The sequence below is a fragment of the Emydura macquarii genome, unplaced genomic scaffold (genome assembly GCF_026122565.2).
Source record: "Emydura macquarii macquarii isolate MOO-44397 ecotype Brisbane River unplaced genomic scaffold, CSIRO-AGI_Emac_v2 contig_1483, whole genome shotgun sequence".
NCBI lineage: Eukaryota > Metazoa > Chordata > Testudines > Chelidae > Emydura > Emydura macquarii.
In genome coordinates, this window is record NW_027131620.1 from 26292329 (window position 1) to 26308192 (window position 15864).

The 15864-nt window shown below is 43.4% G+C and overlaps 1 protein-coding gene across 1 annotated transcript in view; it reads right to left on the reverse strand.

Annotated features, from left to right (window-relative positions):
- SAMHD1 (SAM and HD domain containing deoxynucleoside triphosphate triphosphohydrolase 1) overlaps window positions 1–13465 on the reverse strand; it is a 66554-nt gene extending 53089 nt beyond the window's left edge. The window contains exons 1-2 of the mRNA XM_067554516.1: window positions 13231–13465; window positions 8340–8406 (exon numbers count right to left, since the gene is read on the reverse strand). Coding sequence (XP_067410617.1) covers window positions 8340–8406; window positions 13231–13444 — 281 coding nt within the window. The 5' untranslated portion in view covers window positions 13445–13465. The remainder of the gene's footprint in view (window positions 1–8339; window positions 8407–13230) is intronic.
- Window positions 13466–15864: the final 2399 nt, after the last annotated feature.

The window sequence follows — 15864 nt, forward strand, 5'->3', positions numbered from 1 at the left end:
AAAATATCAATATAAGCATGTACACACTTATATTTTACATCCAGGCAACAATATAAGCATTGCCCAACATACTTACAACAAGGTCAGGCCTGGGAGATATCTTCCCATCATGATATGACTCCAGAGGGATAAAGAAAATTTTGACAATGTAACCCCTAGAAAATATTGCTTTTTATACACTATAATACACAAGTGATATCATTGCAGGTTATTGGACCTTAGCCAAAGCCAGATGAGGCAATTTAGGGCTGCACTCTGGTCTCTTCAAGGTTTTTATCTTAACTCACTTTGCCATATTTTCCCCTAACTACTGAACTAGGCATTTATTTCTAAGAAAACTTATATAATTAATTATTTAGTGCACCTGGAACCCAATTAACCATATTTCTTTTATCTCTACTGCTCAGCCCAAATCTTACATAAAATAATCCTGGTATTTTAAAGGCCACCACAAAAGTATCACAAACTCTTTCTCATGCCAGCAGATCGCGGGAAGTGATTTTCCCCCTCTATTCGGCATTGGCGAGGCCGCATTTGGAGTATTGTGCCCAGTTTTGGGCCCCCCACTATAAAAAGGATGTGGACAAGTTGGAAAGAGTCCAGCGGAGAGCAACAAAAATGGTTAGGGGGCTGGAGCACAAGACTTATGAGGAGAGGCTGAAGGAACTAGGCTTATTTAGTCTACAGAAGAGAAGAATGAGGGGGGATTTGATATCAACCTTTAACTACCTGAAAGGGGGTTCCAGGGAGGATGGAGCTAGGCTGTTCTCAGTGGTGGCAGATTACAGAACAAGGAGCAACGGTCCCAAGTTGCAGTGGGGGAGGTCTAGGTTGGACATTAGGAAAAAGTTTTTCACTAGGAGGGTGGTGAAGCACTGGAATGGATTACCTCGGGAGGTGATGGAATCTCCATCTTTAGAAGTTTTTAAACTGTGGCTTGACAAAGCCCTGGCTGGGATGATATAGCTGAGGTTAGTCCTGCTTTGAGCAGGCGGTTGGACTAGATGACCTTCGGAGGTCCCTTCCAACTGTATGATTCTATGTGCTGCGTGGATGGTGTCACCAGAAGGGCTTCCGCTTCTTCAACCAAGGGATGCTATTCCAGAAGGACTGCTGAGCACACATGGGGGTGCACCTACCAAGGAAGGGGAAGAGAATTTCTGGATACAGACTGGCTAACTGAGGCAGGCTTTAAAGTAGATTTGATGAGGGTAGCAGACAAAAGCCCACAGGTAAGTCCAGAACATGGAACGTAGATGAAGGATTGGAATCAAGGGGAGGTGGGAGGACATGGGCAATCATAGCAGGGGCAAAGACGAGTCAAAATGAATAGTGGGGAAATCTAATGAACATCTTAGATGTCTGTATATTAATACAAGTAGTATGGAAAATAAACAGGAAAAACTAGAAATACTAGTGAATACTCAAAATTCTGACATAATTGCCACCACAGAGACGTGGGGGGATAATTCACTTGATTGGTATCGAAAGGTACAGCTTGTTCAGGAAGGACAGGCAGGGAAAAAGGGAGGAGGTATTGCCTTGTACATCAAAGATGTATACACTTGCACTGAAGTTAAGATAGAAGTGTGAGGCAGATCTGTTGAAAATCTTGGGATAAGAATAAAAGTGGTGTCACAACTGCTGAAGACCTGGTGTAATGATTCCAGCCCTAGTTTAATCTCTATCTGTGACCAAAGAAAAGTTTCTGGAATCTCTCAACTTCATGAAAAGCTGCAGGAGGGAGTGAGGCTCAGGTGCTGTATCTCTGGAATCCCATGGTGAAATGGCCCCAAATCTGACTTGTTAAAACAGAGTCCCATGCTCCTCCAAGGTGCACCTACCTTCAAGGCAATCTGAGGGCTTATCCACACTTAAAACACTGCAGCAGTGCAACTGCACCACTGGAGCTGTTCAGTGAAGATACTACCTACGCCAACAGGAGGGGTTCTCCCATCGGCGTAGGTACTCCACCTCCATGAGAGGCAGTAGCTAGGTCAATGAGGGAATTCTCCTGTCAACCTAGCACTGGTCTACTCTGATGGTTAGACAGGTATGGCTGTCTCTCTCAGGGGTGTGGTTTTTTACATCCCCGAGAGACATAGCAATGCCAAAGTAAAGCCCTGAGTAACCATGTAGATTTTAGAGCATGTAGGCCAGGTGTACATTAGATAATTAGGTCCACAAAACTATGCTGCTCGGTGGGGGGAAAATTCACACCCTTGAGGGGCATACTTAAGCCAACCTAAGTCCTCAGATAGACAGTGCTAGGTCAACTGAAGATTTCTCCTATCAACCTAGCTACCACCTCTTGGGGAGGTGGATTACCTATACCAATGGGAAAACCCCACCTGTCAGCATCAGTAGTGTCTACACTGAAGCATTACAGCAGTGCAGCTGTGCTGCTGTAGTGTTTTAAGTGTAGACAAGCCCTTAGGAGAGTCAAGCTTTAAACAGAAAGCTGGTCTTGATCTAATTATAGCAGAGCGCTCTGCTATAACAACGGATTTAAGAAGAGTTCTGAACAAACATAATGCAAAGAGGTACACTGACACTACCTTAGAGAGAGTAACTCTACTTAGACAATAGTGTAATTAAGAAGAACCTATGGGGTTATACAAGACAACAAAATGAAAAGGAGTTATCCAATACTATTTTTCAAAAGGCATTGTATAAACTCAAACTATCATGAGTGAGACAGGCAACAAGTATACTGCTTTGTCCAGTAGTGGTTAAAAATGACAAGAAAATTCAGGGGGACAACAAAACTGACTGGAAAAAATAAACCTATATGAGGGAAAAGTTAAGAATTCGGCATGGTCAATCCGGAGAAAATACCAGTGACAAGACACATGGTAAATGTCTACCAACAGAAGCAGTCGGCAGCTATAAAGAGGACAGGAACTAAAGAATCTGATTTGTAAATGAGACCTGGAATAGCAATTATTGACTTAAACCTAATGCAAAGAAGTGAAGTAAAATTTAAGAAACCTTGTTTCACGTCATCAAGTGTACCAAGGAAGGCAGTGGAGCTACCACAAGAAATATCCAAAACTGAGACTATACATTTGTCACGGATAGGTCAGGATCCCACCGCAATGCAGGGGAAGGACTAGAATATCTACCTACCAGTGCCAGTCCAGCTCCAATTATTCCCATCAGGCTCAGTCAACTGATACAGAAATTAATATTCCAGTTCAGTGAGCGAAATCAGAGATGCCAAACTGCATTGGCTGCTTCAGAAAATAAAATCGAACACAGAGATAAAGCTATGATGTCAGTGCAATAATGACTCCTAGACAGGTCTGATCAAAGATGCTGAAGGTTTCAAACCATGTTATCAACTGGTATTTATTTGCCCATTGTTATGGAACCTCCAGGCTCCAACATTCTGCCTCGGAGGATCCGTCCTGAAGAGGAGACAGTCACTGAACAAAGGATGGGCAGGATACCCCGTAGCATTCCTTTACATCACAATGAAGCAACAAGTGCCTGAAACATTTTTCCTCCAGTTATTTAAAAATATTGAACATGTAAGCCAGTTTGTAGGGAATCATGTGGCAATTCTGTGGGTGCATTCTATACTTCTTACAATAGTTTAACACAAACTATTCACAAGCCCTACCTATAGAAGGGCGGCAAAAAAAAATCTATTAGATAAAAATATGTTCAGAACTACACACTGAGTTCTGACAGAGCTGAGCATGAGGACTATGTTCAGACATGGCTGTGCTCACACTATTTTAAGTGGATTTTATGCTACAGTGAGAACAGGGATTTCCCATCTCACAGCATACATAACCGTCTAACAGCAGTATAGGCTAGCCTCTCCCCCAAGCAGAGTTTGAACAAGGGCAACTTAGATCTCAAGTGAATTTAAAAACAAATCACATTTTTAAAAAAAGTATAAGCCCCCTCCTTCCAGAACAAACTGTTGATCTGACCTGACCCACATTCAAATATCTTAGAAACGCTGCCCAATCAGCACAGGCAGCCCAAGACTGAAAATGAAAGCTGGCTTCTAACTTTGATTTGCTTGTAAATGGCACTGAAAGGAAGCTATGCCCGTACTGCACCACAGAAAAAGCATTCAGAACTAATCACCTGCACCCTTCCCAAAGTTCAGCATGGGCACAACTGGCTGAGCACAGCTGAAAGAGTTCAGTGAAGTCACTGGCTGGGGGGGATGTCTCTAGTTACCCATTTCTTCTGCACGCCTCTGGCAACTGAAGATGGGGCCAGTTTTCATTTTTAGCTTCACATTGAAGATATTCATTGGTCCAAGTGCAATGGAGTAAACATGGAAGGATGCTTTCCCTCCCTACTACCATTCAACAAGCTGCATGTTTTGGGAAATGTCCCTTTAGAGTCATAAGGTTAGAAGGGACAACAAAGACTAAGATGCAGGATTTGTTGTGTCTAAATTATCCAAGACAAATGACAATCCTGCCTCTTTTTGAAAACCTCTAGAGAATGAGATTCCCTGCAAAAAGAACAGAACAGTGGCATCAAAAGGTTCTATGACAAAAAGAGACTGAAGAAAGAGTTAATCCAGCAAAGGAAGACCCTTGAAGAGGAGAGATGGGGAACAGGGGTAAAGAAACATGACAGCATCAGGGATGTGAAAGTGAATTGAGGAAGGAGAGAGTAGTTTGTTAATTTCTCCTCCATTTACTTGTTTTGTCTTTTTTTTTTTAACTTTCAAAAATGTCAAGATTAGTCTTCCTTTGTTTTGTTGAAGGTATCATTTGAAACATTTGAACCTTGTCTGTACTAATCATAGCAATAGTACTACTGCATCTCTGCTGAAACACACTAAATCTGAGAGCATTGATCAGTCATGTAGAGTGTTTGAGGATAAAAACCTGGAGTTTATAATGTAAAAGCAAGTAGGAAAAAAGCTTTCCTCCATCATTCAATACAGCTACCCCATAATCAATACAGCTACCCCTAAAACAGTGCATGCAGCTGGAGTGCATGGACCTAGTTACCAGTGTCTATTGCCAACCAATTGGGGGGCAGGAGGACAGGATTTAAGGTTGCATGGACATATACCTTAACACTGAATTTCTTGGTTTTCACAAGTTTGAGTTTTGCTGAACTTGACATTTTGGAAAAGAACAAGCTATCACCAACCAAACCTTAATTAGTTTTTTAACTTTTATTATAAATGTGATGATGTGACTAATAAGGTGATGATGTGACTAATCACCCAAAGCCAAAATGAAAACAGCATTTAAATCTGCTCTTAAAAGTCTTTAGTGATTGTTTCTGATAACAAAAGAAAATATGAGTCACAAAGTAGAAGCATAAGGAGAATGTGCCCTAGCAGAAAAGGACTTCATATAAAACTACATAACATAGGATTCATTTCTCCTAGACACTGAATTGGAGACTGAGGTCTAGTCTACACATAGCTTTTGTACAGGTATAACTATTTTGTTCAGTAGTGTGATTTTTTTTTAATGGAAATACTTATACCAATACAACCCATACTGTGGATGTAGCTATATTAGTATAAGATGCCTTATATTGGTACAGCCTATTCCCCTTCCTAGAAGAGATTAAGGACTTGTCTACACAGTAAAGTTTAACCAGGTTTTTGTTATATATTTTTACACAAAAAACCTGTGAGAAAAGTTTGCAAGTCAAACACTCAAGTAGGAAATGTCAGAATTAGGGTGCTTGTGCAACCTTAATTCACCCTTCTTGTGCATATGAACTATAGTAAAATCTATAGTTAGATGATCACATGCTACTTTTTCCACAGGACTCCTGCCTCATTCAGTGCAAAGAACAGACTGTGTTCCCTGGTTAAGGCAGTTACATGGATTCTATCCATGCCTCTGTCACAGAGTTCCTGTGTGATGCTAATTGAGTCACTTAAACTAAACTTTTTACACATGGTCACTTCTGCACTCATTTTCTGGAGGCCTTCCTCATTTTCTAAGTTTTCTCCTTGTTTTTCAGTGCATGGCTCCAGGCTTTATTTACTGCACACTCTTCAAATCTTACTCCTGTACAGCTTGAGACTTTTCAACCAACAAGTTGTACAATGGCCCATGCAAACATCCGATGACCCAGGAAGCCAGATGTCCTCTTCTAATTCTAATTTTGATAAGAACACCACATTTGCTTTTGTGTTTCTGTCTGTCTGCCACCTATCTGTAAAGATTTCCCCTCCCCACCGGGTGTAACCTTAGCAGTCTGGATGTAAGTAGAGTGATTAAAAGTGTCTCTGTATGTATTTAACAACCATTAACACGGTTGTTCTCTGTAGATTGGACAATGTCTGTATTTGTAAATTAATAGATAAAGAATTTAAAATGTATTACATAATCGATAAGAAAGGGTATATAATTTATCACTGTAACATCAGAAAGTTGAAGCTGATTTCTCAGACTTCCCGGTATCGTGAATAAACCCCTTCAGTATTGTGTGTGCTGCCTGATTCTTGGAGAAAGAATCCTTCATGCTTTACACTCCGAAGACATAATTATTAATTTCCTCATGGTCTTTTCTCTGGTGCTTATCACTATAGTATCTGAGTGCTGCACAAATATTAATCGATTGTCACAACACTCCTCTGAGGTGAAGAGTTGTTATTATCCCCCATTTTACACAAGAAGAATGGGGCAGAGAGATTAAGGTCTAAACTGTCCACTAATTTTGGGTGCCCAATTTGAGTTCCCTAGGACCTGATTTTTCAGAGAACTTAGAACTATATAAATAGAAATTAGTGTGCTCAGCACACAACTCCCAGTGACTGCAGATGCAGCTGTGAGTGCTCAGCACTTCTGCAAATCAGCCCCAAGGGACTCAAACCAGGTACCAGAAAATGAGGATCACACAATTAGTGACCACCTGAAACAGTCTAGTATAGGTCACTTGCCCAGCTCTACACAGCAACTTTGTGGCAGAGGTAGGGATAGAATCACATTCTCCCAAGCATCATTCCACTAACTATGAGACCACCTCACTGCTGTAATTCTCTGACTCATTCACTTCACACTTTCCAACTTCAGCAACAAATGATCTTACAGACAACAGACTCCTTTACTATACAAACGTGATTCATCCCCAGAGCAGGTCCTCCTGCCTGTGGCAGGGATTCTATGGAAAGAAAATAGTGTGTGCTCATGTAACTAAAGACTGTATCATAATACATATTCACAAAGGGGTGTAAAGTTCATAAAGTGCTTTGAGACCCTTGAATCACAAAGATGTTATATTAGTGCAAAGTATTGCTACTGTCAGTGTATATCAAGGTGTTTAGACCTAGTGTTATATTCTGATGTTTAATTCATACTGTCCATTAGCCACCTCATTTAAACATACCTCCCAAAGATTGCACCCTCTCCATTGAGCCATACACATGGAACATACCAGCATCCACAATACTTGATAGTATACATACTCCTACAAACTAACACTCAAATTACATTCCAGATATCTCCCTTGTGCATCTTTAACTTGTTCTTCTTGCAAACGTTTTTCACATCTCTTTTATAATAGTTGTGATCGTTATACATTGTGCCACACTGCACATTATTACCCCCCCCAAAAATCCAATGGTCACCAAACAAAGCCAGTTGTATGTAAAATGACTTATCCTCAATCAGTTTTTAGCCCTGTTTAACAAATGGCTTATAGATCTCATTCAATTACTTACAATCCCATTTCTTATAAGGAAGTACTTTGCAAAATGTACACACTTTAACACACCACTTCAAGCATATCAAAGTGTTTCATTTCTAACAGGTTGTCAGTCTTGACATGAATACCTGAAATTACACAATAGCAAATAAGAGGTGAGCTAAACAAGACATCGTATTGAAATATCACCCCAGGCATCCAAGGGCGACATTTGCAATGAATCACCTGATGACTTTTCTTCCCCAAGATGTAGTATTACAGCTTGGTTAGTTTCAGTGAGGTCAGCACCAACAGATCCTTTCAGGGGTTCTCAAACTTCATGCTTTACATGACCTGAGGGGGTCATGAGATTATTATTTGGGGGGGGGGGGGGGTTGAAAGCTGTCAGCCCCCATGCATGCCGGTAAAGGTGGCATGGCATAGGGAGAGGCATCATTGGGGGACACCAAAGCTTGAAATATTTTCAAAGGGGGTCGCAGCAAAAAAAGTTTGAGAACCCCTGCTTTATACCATCACATTCACTGCCCATTTTTGTTCATGACATGGACAGCTTAGGACAGTTAAACAAAGCCAATGATTAGAAATAAAGATCCCCAAGTTATTAAATGACTAGTTTCTCAGACAGGAAATATTCTCAAAAATTCACTTAGCCATGTTACTATATCAGTAAAAGTTGTTCTTACCCAATTCCTAGGTCTTTAAGTTCAGATTTAGTGAGGTAAGGCAGCACTTCCCCAGTGATTTGATTTTCTGAGGAGTTAAAGGAACAACTGTTATTTCTAGGCTTTTGCATAAGTATTTAAGCTTCCAGAATATTTTACAATGGAAGTATTTAAGTGTTGCTGTCTTTAACATTTATTTTAATTTAGCTAAATCATCCACTTTGTAGAATAGTGAGTATAGGAGTATAGGGTACTCCTAAAATATCCAGATTTCATTTATGAACCACATTTAGGATGAGATTTCATAGAATCAGAGTTGGAAGGGACCTCAGGAGGTCATCTAGTCCAACCCCCTGCTCAGAGCAGGACTAACCTCAGCTAAATAATCCCAGTGAGGGTTTTGTCAAGCCGTAGATTAAAAACCTCTAAAAATGGAGATTCCACCACCTCCCTAGGTCAGATCATGACATTTGAAACTCAAGTGCTTCCAAATTCAATTTTACTAATTTCTCAGTTCTTGAGAAAAAAGTCATATTCATATGCATTTAAGTGACAATGCTAGCGTCCAGTCTTAATCAAATACAAATTCCAGATGAGATCAAAACTGTAAGATTAGTAAAGTATTTTCTAATATAGTTAGGGCATTTTCTAAAAGTTCCCCATATATAATGCAGCACACTACATCCTTTTCACATATCCATTACTTTATTTTAAAAAATACACTTAGCAAGCCATTTGGCCCTCAACTCTAGACAAAGACTATATTAACATACAAATTAATCAGCAACAAGAAATACACTGACCAATAATGGAAGTAGTGGGAGCTGTAGTTTAAGAGAAAAATCAAAGGAGCTAGAGTATGTATTGTTAAATATTACACATTTCTATAATATTTACATTATGGAAGTGTCCAGAGGCTGTTTGGGATCAAGGTCTTGCTCACCACACCCTGAACACACACAGAGGTAGATTTCAGTCCCCAAAACCTTACAATCTAAGTGGACAAGCAACATACAAAGGCAGACAAGGAAACAATTTTTACATACATTTGGTTTTGCTTTGCATAAATATGTAATTAACTATCATCTTTCCTCAATTGCCCCTCAGATTAGCCATCCAATTGGCTCTTTTATTGCAACATTTCTTGTAACAGAAGTAGGTCCTGAGAAAAGAGGGGAAAAGAAGAGAATGGATAGTAGCTCAATAGACTAGCCTGGAAGGTGGCATTCCAAGTGAAAGAGGTGATGTCAAAGAAAGCACAGAGATGCTTGTGGAAGAGCAGACAGGTAGATGGCCCAGGCTGGGAACACTGGTAGAGTGGAGACCAATATCAATGCGAGGATTAATTATTAAAAGATTAGATAAACTCTTTGACACTATGGTTAAGAAACACCATATAAAACCCTAAAACAGATCAGCAGGCACAGAGCTGTGAAGGGCCTTGGAAGTTAGGACAAGAAGCTTGACAAGAAGTTATGACAAGAAGCATAATGGAAGTGTGTTGTGTTTGCATGTTGATGTAGCTGTGTTGGTTCTAGGCTATGACTACACTACAGTAAAACCTCAGAGTTACAACACCTCGGGAATGGAGGTTGTTCATAACTCTGAAATGTTCATAACTTTGAACAAAATGTTATGGCTGTTCTTTCAAAAGTTTACAACCGAACATCAACTTAATACAGCTTTGAAACACTACTATGCAGAAGAAAAATGCTGCTTTCCCTTTATTTTTTTAGTGGTTTACATTTAATATAGTATTCTATTGTATTTGCTTTTATATCTCTCTCTTCGCAGCTGCCTGATTGTGTACTTCCACTTCCAAATGAGGTGTGTGGTTGACTGGTTAGTTTGTAACTCTGGTGTTCGTAACTCTGAGGTTCTACTGTACTTCTCACGCCCACACAGCTTCTGCTGGTTGCAGAGGTGGTTTTTTTATGCCGAGAGGAGAGCTCTCTCCTGTCAGCATAGAGCAGTGGTTACCAAACGTTTTCCCGGCATGACCACATTTTCAGATGTGTTGTGTCCCACTACCCCAGACAGCATGGAAGTTACCTTTAAAAATAGTGTCCTCTCTGCAGTGAGACCTCACACGCACTGTACATGCAAGGTCACACCGCAAGGAAGATGCCATTTTGCTTTACAAAACAGCATCCTCTGGATTACATGACCTTACACATATGGTGCATGTGAGGTCATGCTGCATGGAGAGCGCGTTTTGTAGAGCAAAGTAGCTTCCCCCGTATGACGTGACCTTGTGCATACAGTGTGTGTGAGGTCATGCTGTGCGGAGGAGGCCGTTTTGTAAAATGGCATCCTCTGCATGCTTGGGATTGCCATGACCGCATCTGCTGATGAAGTGACCCCACTTGTGGTCACGACCCACAATTTGGGAACTGCTGGCGTAGTGTCTTCATCAGATGTGTATTGGTACAGCTGTGCAATTGCAGAACTATATATATAGACATGGCCTTAGAGAGACAAGGTGAGAAAAGTAATATCTTTTATTGGATCAACTTCTGTTAGTGGAAGAAACAAGCTTTTGGTAGAAGGATTCAAAGAGGGATGGGGATGTGGTCAGAGCAACAACCAGTGATACTGAATTCAGCACAAACATCAAAGGTTAGGCCTGGTCTGCACACTGAGTTTGTACCAGTATAACTACATCAGTACAGAGGTGTGATTTTTTTTTTCTTTTAATGGTTAATAATACTGGTACAACCCCTAGTGTGGATGCTGTTATAACTTATTCCTCTTCTTGTATCAAAATAACTACATTGGTGTAATGCACTTTACTATTGATATATTTGCTTCCAGACTGGGGAGAGTTGTACAACTTTAACAGTGTAGTTAAAAAGGTACAATTTCCTACCGTAGACATTGCCTCTGGCCAGGTCTACACTATGAAGTTAGATAAACCCAGCTACATTGCTCATGGGTGTGAAAAATCCACAACTGAGTGATGTAGTTAAAGCAACCTAAAACCCAGTGTAGACAGGACTAGGTCAAAGGACAAATTCTTCCATCAACCTAGCTACCACTTCTTGAAGAGATGGATTCACTATGGTGACTCTTGCTGTAGTGAGTGTGTGCACACTGAAGTGCTACAGCTATGCTGCTGCAGCATTTCTAGTGAAGAGATAGCCTCAGTTTAGAAAGAAAATGCAGATACTCTACTCAAACTACAAACTCAGGGTAACTGGATACTTCTATTAAAGTTATCATCAGTAAAAGGCCTGGTCTACACTAGAAAATTAGGTCAGCATAACCATGTCACTCAGAGGTATGAAAAACCCATACCCCTGAAGGGCATAGTTAAGCCAATTTAAGTCCCCAGGCAGACAGCGCTAGGTTGACTGAAGAATTCTTCCACCGACCTAGCTACCACCTGTCAGGGAGATAGATTATGGATGCCAACAGGAGAACCCCTCCCCACTGGTGTATGTAGGCTCTACACTGAAGCACTAAAGCAGTGCAGCTGCACCTGTGTAGCATTTTAAGTGCAGACAACCTCAAAGTTAGTTATTTAAATTGATATGGGACTTAACACACCCAAGAAAACCTGAGGAGTTCACAATTCTCAAGGCTACTACCTCTAGCAGTCTACAGACTCAGGCCTTGCCTACACTATCCCTTATGTCAGCAAAACTTTTGTCGCTCAGGAGAGTGAAAACACCCCTCTGAGCAACATAAATGTTGTCGCTATAAGCGCTTGTGTGGGCAGCGCTATGTCCACACACCACCATAGCTACCACCGCTTGTTAAGATAGTTTCATTATGTCAGAAGGAGAGCTTTCTCCTGCCAAAATAACACGGCTTCACAAGCGCTCTTACAGCAGCACAGCTGTACCAATACAGCTGTGCTGCCGTAAGTTTTAAGAGTAGACTAGCCCTAAGAAAGAAAACAATTCCTTAGCTGCATTTGTAAGATTTCACTAGGGCCTGAGCTACACTGAAGAGTTAGGTTGATGAAAGGCATCTTACGTCAACCTAACTCTGTAAGCGTCTACACTAAAAGGTAGCTCCCACTGATGTAACTCACCTACTACACTGACTTAACTGGACCTTCACGAGGCATAGGTAGTTAGGTTGATGCCGTGTCAGTGTAGACATGACATCACCTGTTGATGCCTTTCAAAAGCCATTCAATAATGCCCGACGCAGACAATTAAATTGGTGCAAGCACATCTGGTGAGGCCACGTACCAGCAACACAAAGAGCATAGTGTGAATATGCAAATATGATTTAATTACTGCAGTGGCTCTGGTGACATAATTTATGTTATAATTTGCGTTAGACTGACTGAATTTTGTAGTGTAGCCTTGCACTAGACAACTTATAAATGTACATTTAAATTGCACAGAAAGTAATGGAGCCACCACTGCAGTCACCATCAGTGCCAACGTGCTCAACACCAGTCAACATCAAGCCCTAATAGGTTAGGTACCTCATGAGATAGCAATGTGCAATGCACACATGGCGGTAGCTACGCTATGGTATGGGCTGTTTTTTGCAGGGGGCTTTTCTCTGTGGCTCCAATCCAGTAAAAAAGGCTTATGAGGGTAACAAGTCAGATGTGGCCGGACATCCCCGATAACGCACAACGGGCGAGGAGCCCCGAGCTCCACCTTGCGTGTGTGGGAACGGGGCACCTCGGCTCAGTTGTGCGCTGCCTGCTAGGCCTGGCTTCCACCGGCTCAGCCGAGCCTCCAGGCCACAGCGAGCTCCGCCCAGCCCAGCGCCCGCTCAGCCCACACCCAGCTGTGCCGCGCGGGCGGCGAGCCCAGCCCAGCCTAGCTCAGCCGGCTCCCCACGCTCGCTCGCTGCCGCCCCGGTGACCCCCAGGCCGGGCAGAGCTTGCAGAGCATAGGCAGGGCCCCCCGAGCCCAGCAGGGTCCCGCCGCCCCTGCGGTACCTCGGAAGCGGCGCAGCAGGCCGGGCTCACTGAAGCCGCTACGGCAGAGGAAGTCGCAGACCTGCTCGGTGCCCCAGTGCCGCGGGTGGGGCCCGTCCGACTCCACGGCCCCCCAGGTGGACACCCGCTTCTCGGGGGTGCAGAACCCATCCGGAGGGCTGGCGAGCCGCTCGCGCTTGGCGGCGCCGGCGCCGGCCCGGCTCCGGCTCAGCATGATCAAGTCATTCGACACCACTGCCTAACTGCCACCCCGCGGCCCCCAACCCGACTGCGCACGCGCTCGCATACGCATTCCCCAGGGCAGAGAGGCGGCGCCGCTTCAGCCCGTCTCCTCCCGAGGGCGGGGCAAAGTGGCGATCGCCGCTCGGAATCGGAACCGTGCGCGAGGCGCTGATAGCCAGGGCGCCCTGACCCCAACACCTGTCTGCTCCTCCCGGCATCAATACCCCCGCTCACCGCCACCCTCACCCCTCAGTCACCGCCACACCCCGCTCACTGACACCCCTCAGTCATTGACACCTCACTGGTCACCGACACCCCCCGCTCACCAACACCCTCCCCACTCACCGACACCCCCCTCAATCACCGACACCCCCTCCACTCACCAACACTCCCCTCAGTCACCGACACATTCCCGCTCACCACCATCCTCTCCTCTCAGTCATCAACACCCCCCACCCCGCTCACCGATACCCCTCAGTCACTGACACCCCTGATCACCAACACCCCTCCGGCACCATCACCCCTCAGTCATTGACACCTCCCTGGTCATCGACACGCCCCACTCACCAACACCCCTCAGTCACCAACACCCCCCCGTCACGCTGGTTGGTTTGAGGGGGGAGCATTTATTATATTGTTTGACATCAGTATGTCAAAATCTTAATAATTCTTGTGAGATATGCCATGTCAGGTACTGTTAGAAAGGCTATAATGTGCTAAGTAAGATGATAATGTTTATGTTCATGTGTTTTGTGTAATGAAAGTTATGGATATGTTTGGTAATCAGTATTTCAAACTGTGCTGTCTGGGTAACGACTCAGACAGGATGGCTGCAGAATAATAGCCTGCTTAATGGCCCATTAAGACATTCCCAGGTGCAAGGGGCCCAGGGGGAGAAGCCAGGGATATACCAGAGGAGTCACCAGGACTTGCCCATGTGACTCTGGACTCCATTTTAGTTCCCATAAAACTCTACAAGCAGTATGGCCAGGGCCAGAAGGTATATAAGGCAGAGGCCTGGGGAATCTATTTTGTCTTTCAGTCGGGATTGAGCTTCGTCTACCAACCTACCTCTGGATCAATTCATCTGCAACTGAACTGAAGCTGTGAGACAAAGGACTGAGAACTATCCAAGTACTGAATGTATACCAGAGGACTATAGAAGCCTGCAAACTCCACGGTTCTTCTAGAAACCTGATGTATATGGACTTTGAAATCATTTGTGTGTATCTGATTGCTCTAATCCTTTAACATTTCTCTTATTGTTTATTCTTTTCTTTTTATAATAAACCTTTAGTTTTAGTTACCAAAGGATTGGCTGGCAGCGTGGTATTTTGGGTAAGATCCAAACTTATATTGATCTGGCGATGTGGCTGACCCTTTGGGGTCAGAGGGAACCTTTCTAGTAAAGAGCATAGAGTTTAAATAACTGGTCTCTTTACTGGACCTAGTGGCTGATTGGGAGCCAGAGACTGGAATGCAGTAAAGGGGGCTGTGTTTATTTGTGTACTGGCTTCTTGATAACCGGTGTGGGGAATCAAAAGCACAGCTTGTGGATGGTTGGGAAGTCTGGCTTCAGTGCCACCCACCAGTGCTGGGAGAATCTGCTCTTCTTTTGCAGCCTGCCCTGACCTTGGCATGTTCAGGAGGCTACCCTGGGCACGGGACGGGTCACATTCCCACTCACCACCACCTGCACCCCTCAGTCACTGACACCTCCCTGGTCACAGATCCCTCCCCGATCGCCCACCCTCCTGCTCACCAACACCCCCCTCAGTGACTGACACCCCCTGCTCACCAACACCCCTCAGTCACCAACACCCCCCGCTCATTGACACCCCCACCCTAATCACCAACTGTCATGCTGGGTAAATGGAGGGGAGAGCATTTGTCATATTGGTTAACATCAGTGTGTCAAAATCATAATAATTATGTGAGATATGCCATGTCAGGTACTGTTAGAAAGGTTATAATATGCTAAGTCAGATGATAATACTTATGTTCATGTGTAATATGTGAAATGGAAGTTATAGATATATTTGAGATATCTGTATTTCAAATTGTGCTGCCTGGGCAACACCCCAGAGAGAGAGGTGGCAGGACAATAGCCTGCTTAATGGCCCATCAAAACCTTTACAGAAGCAAAGGGCCCAGGATGAAACTAAAGGCATACCTGAAGAGTTACCAGGATTGGCCCATGTGGATCTGGATTCCATTTTAGTTCTTATAACATTCTACAAGACAGCATGGCCAAGGCCAGAGGGTATATAAGGCCAAGCCACAGAAACCATTTTGTCTTTGTTCCTGTTCAGCTACAGACCCATACCTGCCTCTGGATCAATTCACTTGTAACTGAACTGAAGGACTAAGACCCATCCAGATACTGGATGTATGCCAGAGGAACTGTACAAG